The sequence below is a fragment of the Suricata suricatta genome, chromosome 4 (genome assembly GCF_006229205.1).
Source record: "Suricata suricatta isolate VVHF042 chromosome 4, meerkat_22Aug2017_6uvM2_HiC, whole genome shotgun sequence".
NCBI classification, from domain to species: Eukaryota; Metazoa; Chordata; class Mammalia; order Carnivora; family Herpestidae; genus Suricata; species Suricata suricatta.
In genome coordinates, this window is record NC_043703.1 from 119,049,381 (window position 1) to 119,060,286 (window position 10,906).

The 10,906-nt window shown below is 37.1% G+C and overlaps 1 protein-coding gene across 2 annotated transcripts in view; it reads right to left on the minus strand.

Annotated features, from left to right (window-relative positions):
- Nucleotides 1-3,933: 3,933 nt before the first annotated feature.
- Nucleotides 3,934-10,906, minus strand: part of LRRTM4 (leucine rich repeat transmembrane neuronal 4) — a 672,677-nt gene continuing 665,704 nt past the window's right edge. For both annotated transcript variants that reach the window (XM_029937688.1, XM_029937689.1), the window contains exon 3: nt 3,934-4,510. In XM_029937688.1, the coding sequence (XP_029793548.1) occupies nt 4,289-4,510 (222 nt within the window). In that variant the 3' untranslated portion in view covers nt 3,934-4,288. The remainder of the gene's footprint in view (nt 4,511-10,906) is intronic.

Here is a 10,906-nt window from a genome sequence, read left to right on the forward strand (position 1 = left end):
TCTGAGTGGCTCAGTTGGTTGAGTGTCGGGCTTTGCCTCAGGTCATTATCTTGTGATTCATGGGTTCCAGCCCCACGTCAGGCTCTGTGCTGACAGCTAGCTCAGAGCCTGGAGCCTGTCTTCTGATTCTGTGTCTTTCCCTCTCTCTGACCCTCCCCTGCTCATGCTGTTTCTCTCTCTCTCTCTCTCTCTCTCTCAAAAATAAATAAAAAATAAAACTCAGATTCAATGATAGATAACTGATTTTCTGAATTTGGGCTGGTTATTAACTTCTGAATTAAAAGCATTTAAAGGTTTTATAACATGGGGTGTAGCAAATATGTCTGCTTGAGGGTCCACGTGGCTTCAGGAATTAGAAGGTACAGAGGTGGAGACAAGAACCTAGACATGTTATTGCCACAAGAACTTAGGATTTCTCAGTTAAAAAATCAATTACCAACCACATTGTGGCTGTCATTAGACCTGTGGAGCAGACTGAATCTGCTTCTCTTTGCTTCTTCTCACTGTTTGATGACCTGTAATGCTTTATTACCTTTACTAAATGAATAGTCCTGCTTTCAGTTCTTCATTAAACAAGGACATATCCTATGGATTGCATAACTTTTCATATTCTGGTTGCTACACTTATAGATGTCCCCTTGAAGATGTGACATCGATACAAAATTCCAGGTGTGGTTTGACCAGTTAAGCTTAGATTCAAACATTAATGTTCCTTATTTGGGACATTTCTCTGATTTGTTTTTCTTCGGTGGCCTCATTACATTCAATAATGTTTAACTATCAATCAAAATTCCCAGATTTAATTTGCATGTATTGATGGCTCATAAAATGTAGTTTTACTACAATTGGGGTACTACACTTTCTCCCCTTTCTCTGCTTCATGGCATGGATTCCTTTGGAGTGTAGATCCGTATCTACTGACAAAAGTGTAGCAGGAAGACCGATGAGAATTTAAGCCACAGATACACATACATCTATCAATCAAGCTTCTGAGTTTAGGTATTTTCCTATTGGATGATAAGTAAGTAAAAGCAAACTCAGCATTACTAAAGAAAATTATGAAAAAAGTTAATCAGAATTTTTTAATAACTGATTCTTCTGATCTGCATGTGTCACATTCTCAATTCTTTTCAGACACAGTTTTAACATACTTTCTTTGTAATACTCCATGGTTCTCCTCAACCTGCAAATCTTTTGTAGGGTCAGTAAAAATTATGGTATAAAATCAAATTACTAATGAGGCTAGTCTTGAAATAAAACATAGCTTTCTTTGGCAAGTATCTTTCAACATGAAAAATGAGTAGAATAATTCCTGACTTTTAGAAGACAGTGACAAATCTTAACATTAGACAGACCCAGAGTAACCAAAATTTCAAAATGCCTGTAGATGTGTAATATATTTCTCCCCCTGAATACTAGGGGGATACATGTGGGCTATCTGACTCACTGGATAGCACCCTCTAATAAAGCCACAATTCAGATTCTTCAATGTTGAAGAAAAAGGGGGCAGTCCATATAACAAAGCACTTGAACAGCCAGAAATAGTGATAAAAGTGACTTTCATAGACAAGTTTGGTTAAAAGGCCCTGACGAAAACCTGAATGGTGACTAGCAAGCCTTTATCTTCTTTGGTTACAATAGGTGTTCAACACAGACATGATTGACTTTTGTGCTTTAAGGATTAATAATCTAATATTTGATCCTAAATCCTTGGTGGAAATAAAACTGTTTTTCAATATGTTGTTTTCTCTGAAAGCTCATGTGACCCCTCACATAATATCAAGCCTAAAATTTTCAACTAATGACTTTTCTAAGCTTCTTCAAGCAAATGTTGTTTGCTTTGTTTTGTTTTTGTTTAATCATCAAAAGATTTCCTAAGTGCAGTGTAAATTTTTACTAGCATATATAAGTGAAAGTTTTCACATTCAGAGGGTACAGCATCTTCATAATGCTACCTGTCTCGCTAGGAGTTCACTTCCCTAATTCATGTAAAACTTGAAGCAACTGTTGGCCAAATATGACAGTGTTAAACAATATGAAGACCATTACCAATCAGGACCCTTTTTGGCTTATAAGAAACCAAAACGAACAGAAAACAGTTGGCTTAAGCCACCTGTGATCAAAATTTTCCAGGTAATACCTCTAGTAAATCATCCTACCTAGGGTTGGGATGGTAGATTGGGTATATGAGTGATATTAGATAGATGGAGGGTTAGAGAGTCCTTATAATTTGGGCAGACACTCTAAAATGTTCTGCTACAATCTATTCAATAATTCTTAAAAGAAAAACCACAATGCCAGATAATTATTTTTAGCTTCTAAACTCATAATCAATTCATTCTACTTGAATGGTTAGGAAACAAACATACCCAGATATATTCCAGATTATTAATGTGAACTGGAAAGTTACCAGAATCTGACAGTAAGAGTTCTGTATTGCAAAGTGGAAAAACTTCCTTTTGGTTGAATTTTCTTTAATATGGCAAATATTTTTATCAATTAAGATAGAATTTAACTTCAAGTATAATTTAAAATGGTAGTAGAACAGAATTACTTTGAGAAGAAACAAACATGCTAATTTACTTTGATAGGGAAATAGTCCCAAGACTCTAATTATTACTTTAGTAGAATTTGTAATTAAATGAATGGCAGCTACCAACTTAGTTCTTCAGAAGTCCCACCTGTACCCCTATATGTTAGACTTTTCAGAATGCAAAACATGACCTAATAAAGGATGACAAAAGTTTTATAATTTCATTTTTGTTTTAAAAATAGAAGTAGGCAAATCAGCCCATGAGCTAGATCAGGATAATGACCATAGAGAAGCAGAGAATTGCTGACATATAGTGTCACAGGACTAAAGAAGTAAGGTGAAAATCGTTCAACTCATATGGGCAGAGTTACCAACTTTGTTTAAAAAATGAGTGATCATTGTGCTTCTTTCTTTTAGACTGTAATCAATTTCCACACAGCTCTTTTTTCCTCCTAAAAGATTGTATAACCTCTAACCCTTCCATGGATACTTATCTTTTCCTTCATATTGTTATACAGTCTTTGAGTTACATCATACATTTCCAAAAAAAAAAACAAACCTGTGAAACGAGTTAGTGCATACATACTCATACTTCATTCCTACACCTTGTAGAGTCTCCCGACCTAATGGTAGAACACACAGCAGGCATTTGGTAGAAACCAACTGACACAGGCTAGAAGGATTTCACAATACAGAGATAAAACACTCAACATTAAGTGGGCTGTGGTATACCAACCACAAAATAATATATTTATTTTCCCAACATTTTTTCTTTTATTGATAAAAACTACACAAAAGCGAATTGATAATTAATTTAAAAAGCAATGTTATACATTAGCTTGTGTTTAGAAATTTGTCAACTTGGCAGTTTCATTCATTGACCACGTGGCCATTATTCTTCATGGGACCGAGTCCCTGTAAGAAGATTTCTGCTGGTCTTTCCAGCCAGCGGTCTGTACAGATCCCTTTCAGAATTCTTAGACAGTGAAAAGTCACAGTGAGGATTGCCAATAGGAAAAAAATTCAAAACTCCTCATACTGTGTATGTCATGTATCTTGAAGGATCGATCATTCACCCAGATCTTACTGGATTTTCATTTCAGGAGTTTTATCAAACTTTGTGGTCAACTTTATTTCTTTGTGGTCTGTCATAAAGCAAATTTTCTTTTGGCACAACATAAACTTTAATGCCCGTGTTTAGAATTGGAAACAGATTCACTTGACCAGGAAAAAAGAAAAGGAAAAAGATGAAACAGAAATAAACAGCATTTTAGAGGAAAAGATGAAATAAAGCATTTGAAATCAAGTCTGTAAGAGTTATACACACCTAACAAGTAAAAGTGTATTGTGTCCCCACTCCCACCCAGCCCCGGTTCCCCCCTCACCCCCCACCCCCGTGGTTCTCCAGCCCAGGAACCATGCAGTGTAGAAAAAGCAAATATACAAACAAACCTATATGTAGCTAGGGTGAAATCTATTTTTATAAGAACTCGACACTTTCACTATTTACATCCAGGAGAATTTTTGTTTGTTTTATGTTTTGAAGCAAAGAAAGTTCTGTAGTGTTCTCCTGGTTTTGCTGCAGGTGCATCCACTGCCCTCTTTACGCAGTCCTATTTTTCCTTTCCTGTGTGTCCTGGTTTAACAGGACGATGAGCCGGCTTGCTTGCTCGATTTTGGACACCCATTCTCCTTTAAGATGAAGCCCTCCCTCCGCCCCCCGCCGAGGTCCCTCACTAGGAGTTGGCCTTCCCCTTAGTTTGTTATTCTCTCAAGGTAAATGGCCGGCGCCGCCGACCTGGCGATGGTGGCGATGAAGCTGTGGTCGCGGCCGAGCTCCAGGCTGGGGGTCTCGTCCTGCTCCAGAGACACTGCTTCGTAGCCCTTGTTGACGCGAAGCGGCTGGTGGGCCTGGCAGTAGCCGATCCCAGGCTGGTCGTAGCTGTAATAGGGCAAGGGCTTCACGTGGTGGGGGATCTGGGTGAGGAAGAGAAAGGCCGATTAAGAAGTGCTCTGGAGAGATAAGAGGACATTCATGGCATTGCACTGTGCTTTCTTTCGTGCTGCTTTAAGGCATCAACTGCTGATTCTGCTATTAATAAACATTAAACAGAATAAGGATTGCTGGTATTTAACTTGATATTGTTTTGTCCAGATCCGTAAGCCTTATATATAATTTTATGTACAGTGTATGTGTATGTATGTGTATGTAATTTGTATATACACCTTTTATATAATTGTGTCATATATATACACTTTATATAAAAGTGTATATACTTTTAACATATACTTTTATATAAAGTGTATATATATGAAGAGCATGAAAAAATCTTTATGATTTTATATAAAGTGTACATATATATACATATATGTACTTATATGTACATATATACACATATATACTTATATGTACATATATACATATATGAATATGTACACTTTATATAAAATTATAAAGATTTTTTTCATGCTCTTTCTGTTGCCATACAGAAAGTTAAAAACAACCTAAATTTTAAAATATCAACAGGGAATTTTAAAATATGTTAGGTAAATTCCTACACTTGAGTACAGGTTTACAAGGATTGGGGTGTCCATCTGTTGTGAAATGCAGCATATGATAGGAAGAGAAAACAATGTGAAAGAATGTACAGTATGATTCAATTTGTGTAAATACAAACACACATAGAGTTTTTACTTCTAAAATATCTTTATATAAAACTAAAATCTTTATCGTAGGCATATCTTTTCTTTAAAATGTTTAAAAAAATAATCACAATTTCCTATAGATTATTTCTAACAATTCTATAAATTCTGGACCAAAGAACTCTAGAATCATGAATGTGGGCACACCTTGTGTTCATAACATGGACTGTTATTGATTTCAAGCTAACAAGCCAAATATGTGTCTAATGTTGGAATAAAATGCCTGAATAATTGTCCATAGAAATCCCTTTCATAGGAAAAGCTAAAAATATTAAAATTCTAGTAATATCAACTCTGTGCAGCTTTTTTTTTAGACCACAAATTTCTGATAAAGAAAACAGCGACAGGAAAAGGAGGGTTGCTTAGTTCTGGATATCACACCAAGCATTTCTCATGACCCATGAGATCCAGTCTGACCCGCTTGGTTAACAAGTCCACGGGTGATAAAATTGCAAACACCTCAGCGCCCTAATCAGGCAAGAGTTGTGGCAGTTTAAAGTGTTGTCCCTCAGCTCCAACCCACTGGCTGCAGTTGGCTTTATGATGCCAGGCGGGCGCTCTGCAAGCCGTACTGTTGCGTGGCCGGCTGCTCACTGTTAGATTTCACACTGGGCCCGCTGGAGAGCGATGGCGGGACCATTGGAGCTGGAGGCAGGCTTCCTCTCCGCTTCTTCTTGCCCCAGGGAGCTCCCTCAGCAACATTCCTTCATACTGGGGGAAGCAGCGCCTTCTCCCAACAGCAGGCCATTCTGGTTGGTCCTCTTCCCAACATTTGATCCCATCATGTCCCCCTCAGAGTCTCCAGCACTGAGGAAGTCTGAGGTCCATGTCCGCAAACTCCAAGCTTGTAATTTTACGGTTCCACCATCTTCGTTTAGTCCCTTGGTCCCACAGGTGGGAGGACTGGCAGTTACTTCCTGAAGCTGCTGCCACCGTTACACTATGGCACTTTTAACCTTGGCATGAGCTGAGTTAATAACTCAGTATTTAGTTAACAGTTCATGTACATGCTTTGTACATGAAAATAACTGATATGTTGCCTGTTACCCTATTAGACTATAACTGACTCTTTCTGTAGGTTGGACTACAGAAATTAAATTGTTATAATTTAAAAATTTGGTAGAGAAGTTAACCCCCAAAGGCCTTATGGGTTAATTGTTCTGTAGGAAGTTAACCAGTCTTATTTCTAGCTTGACAGCCTTATTTTCACAATCCATTCTTCCTATTACTATATAAATCCTGCAAATGTTCATGCAACTAGGTCTTGTGTTTTCTTCCTGGTATCCTCATTAATGTGTTAGGCAAAATTTTGACATAAATTATCTGTTTGAGAATTGTGTTTTGAACACCTCTATGCTTATTAAGATGAAAATCACTTCCTCACATTTTTAAAGATACAGATTAAAGTAATGTTTTCTATGGCAGATCGCAACTCATTAGTAGGTTATAAAATCAGTTTAATGAATCCAGATAAACATTTTAAAAATTGAATTAACTGAAACAGAAAATATTAGAGTTTATCATGAATGAGGGTAAATTGCTTCATAAAAGTTTTGCTTCAAATTTGTGTGTTCATGGGTATGTGTTTACTGAGTCACACTGTGATTATTTTTTAAACTGAGAATCATAATAAAAGATGCTTCTAAAAATACTCAAAGCCCAGAGTCAGATTGCAGTTTATTTTAATGTGATCAGCAGTAGATAAATAAATTCCCATGCTTCTTTTACTATTCTCTTTTTTCTAACTCACATAATTCAGTTTTTCTAATCAAGTTAGAAAATTAAGCCAATATATGTTTCTTTATTTTTTGGATGAGACACATTGACTTCTAAATGGAAGGTCAACACTATTTTCAGCAAGTCTTAAAAAATAGTAAAGGAAAGGTAATTTCTCATCAAACAAGATATTGGTATAACCTGGAACATACAATTCTGTTCTCAATAAAATCTGAACAAGAACACATAACAGGTCAAATTTTATTCATAGAGAAATGTTTTAGACCTTAGACATTAATTTTGGGGCTGCCATTAAGAACAAGGAACACATTTAAAAACAACATGGCTGAATTACTATATGATAAATGTATCATAATATAAAGTTGGTTTGCCCTGAATTTATGGTGGTTTTTTTTCTTACTCATATAGACTTCTCCTTATAAATCAGTACAGGTCCACACATGAAATGTTTGTCAGCAAATACTATTTTAGGTCACCTGATAGAATTTTGCTGTGTGTCAGATAGGTAGAGATATCTGTGATTAGTGTCACGGGTCACCAAAACCCTGAAGAAGCATAGAAATGAAACCACTTTGTTGTGACATTTCAGCGGAAAGAATTTTATGAGGACCTTCTTAAGAGTTACATAGTTCATTCTTACTTTTTTATTGTTAATAGGTGGAATAGTATACCTCTAAAACAAAAAAAAAATCACCAAATTATTTCCAATGACAGCAACATTTACTGGTCATAGAATATTTGCTGCACACTTTGACTTAAAGGAATGACTCATTGTCTCCAAATGAGCCAAATTACTAGAAGGCATTAAAATGAACATTCATCATGGGTTCTGGTTTTGTGCACTGTCTTGTAGCACCATGGATAGTTCTCTTCCAGTCACTGCCAGGAGAGGATGCCTGAACTACAAACATAACTTGGATGGGCAGTAAATGCAAAGTGAGATAGGGTCTTATAGACCCTACTAAAACTGGGTTAATCTACAAATGAAAACTATTAACTTATATGTGAACATTGTTCAATTTTCATTGTAAAGTTCCAAAAGTTGACCTTAAATGGGAACAACTTCATATCTAAGCCACAATGGCATTTATCTTCAAATTAAGTTGATTCAAATGTCCAGGGACCTGTATTAACTGCAGAACATCAGGTTCATATATTCCATCATCTCTGAACTCAGAAAATTTGTTTTGCTATTACAGTTGGACCAGTTTACTTTTTACTTCAATGAACAAGGGCTCCTGCCATTTTCTCTATTGTATTTGGAGACAGGCTTAGAACCTCCAGCAGGATAAAAAACATTGTAAAGCTCCCTCCTGCACAACAGCCCAATGGCAAGAATTGAAAAGCCTAGTGAATTGGCAAGCTCTGAAAGGATATCTTGGAAGTTTGCTCATTTACTCTTAAAATCTATTCTGCAGGGCACTATGTAATCAACTGATTTTGTGGTTTCCAAGGAGCTAAGAGACTGAGGTCTCATACTTTATAGTAATAATGTACAGTACATTAACCACCTGGGTCCCTGTGTGTATCATTGTTTCCTTTCCAGCAGTCAAAACAAAGTATCCTTAAGTTCCCCTTAATGTGTATTTGATATTTTTGTAAATGTGCTCTTAGAGCTTTTCCGAACGGTCCCTGTGTTCCGTCAGCTCTCTGAAGGACTTCATTCTGTGGCACAGCACAACACCACCACTTAGAGATGGCCTCATTCGTATGCTTCACTGCTCATTGATGGCTTTGGAAGCTGCACTTTATTTACAGATAATAGGTGTGGTACATGGAATGAAGGAATCTCATTGGGGCAATATACTATCCTGAAATCCTGTCCTTTGCTTCTCTCAAGAATATGAACACTTTAACTCAAATTGGATTTAAACTTTTATAGAGGCACATAAACTTCTAGAGAGGCATATTTCATAACTAAATCTGAGGTAGGTTACAAAGGGGAAAATCATTTTTATCACTAATTATAAGTCCTTTGATCCTGTTGAGTTTCCTGCAAATTCCCTGAAAATGGAATAATTATGACATCTTGTTCACCTCTATATATTTCAGATCACTCTGAAAGTACCCACTGATTCTCAAGAAGGCAGGAATACATTGGAAAGATGTATCCTACTGTAGTCTAACCCAACACTGACAGTGTCTTTCCTGGAAACATTCCCTGCCTTTTGTCTTACAGTTTCCATTTGTGAGATGCAAGAGCACGAAGAGTCATTCACAGAAGCTCTCAGTCCTACTTTGTGCTCTCAGAAGATTAGATACCATAGTGGATGTCCTGGTTTTCTGAAAACATCATTTACCCTTTGCCTAGAATATGTGTTTCTTCCACCGTGCTAGAGAGACTGTAAAAGGACACACTCCTCTCAATTATGGTGGCTCACAGAGAGAGTGATTGGAAGAGGGAAGTGAGGAAAAGAGAATGTGTTTAAACCTTGGGAGGAAGGGCAAACGTATAGTGGGATATGAAGAGCTTCAAACATCTACAAATTGATGCAGATCCCATAATTTTACATCCATAATAATTATATTTAAAATGAGAAATGAATGTGTCTGTGTAGTTAATGGGAGAATAATGTGAAATGGACTCATGATATATGTGATCATGAAAGGCTTTTGAAGTTCAGTTTTGTTATAAGCAAGAAATTCCAATATCGTTACCCTCTTTTCTCAATGGTATTAGTATTAGTTATAAGTAGTTTAATAGTCTGATCATTTTAAAATTACCGTGCACTATCATTAGTCTTATTTATTAACTTTTCATGAACATTGTTCACATTTCAGTATGAGTTCTTTCAATTGAAGTCATAAAAAGTTGATTTTCAATTTCCTAAATGACATTTGGTCTCTAATTTTTGGAATTAAACAGTAGTGTCTGACTACTCAGACCATTTAAAAAGTGCCATCCTACAAATCCAGCTGAGGAATTCAATATAGTTGAGTTGCTTAATGGAGATGGACACTTGGTTTATTGGAAATAAAATAGATTAAAAATGAAGGGCAATAGCTAAATGAGCATATAACTTAGCCTTTATTCTACTCGCTATATTAGTCTGTGACAAGACTGGACAGGGCCTAAGAAAATGTAAACAAATTTGGCTAGAGGGTTTTGTCCCCCACCCCCCAGGAATTTTGATCAAAGAAAACAGGCTAATAGGATCTCAGCTCCTTTAAGTACGTTGGGTAACAGGGAGACTTAATAGACACATAGACACAAAAAAGGATTTTATAGCTAAAAAAAGCAAAGGACCACTGGGTCTCAAAATCAACTGACACCAGGAACACATATATCACCAGGGCCCTCTCAGTCAATCATGCCTAATAATCTCGACAAGTTACCTTCACATCTTGATTGCCCAACGGCTTCCTTCATCGGATTGAACACAGGGTTGTGACAGCTCCAAATTGAGCATGTTCCAGCCACAGTAGATTGCATGCATGACTACAGTTCTGTCTAGCTCCCCTCATCAAAGTGTAGAATCCGTTTCTCCTTGCCTTAAATACTGGCTAGCCCTGGGATTTTTCTTGGCCCAGCAGAACACAGCAGCAGCAATGCTGCTTGGGTCCCAAGGTTCCTAGGATGCTGGCCAGGTTAGCCACCACCACGTGAACCAGCCCAGGCTAGATCAGCCCGTGGAGCCATGGAGGCATATTAGATCAGCCAGCATCCCTGAGGGTCCACGGAAGTTCAACAGGCGCATGAGCCCAGGAGCAAAGTCCCCCAGCTGGCCCCAGAGGAGTAGACTGTTCAAACTCTTTCCCTCATTCCAAAAAGCATATGAGACATTGTACTGAACTATGACACTGACAGTTCCTACAAGCCTGATTTCATCCTTCGCTTCTCAATTGAGAGAATTAAAATAACAATCGCCCTTTTATTAATTTTGCCTCTTTCAGTTTTGAATATCTGAAGGTATTTATATGTAAAAAAGAGAC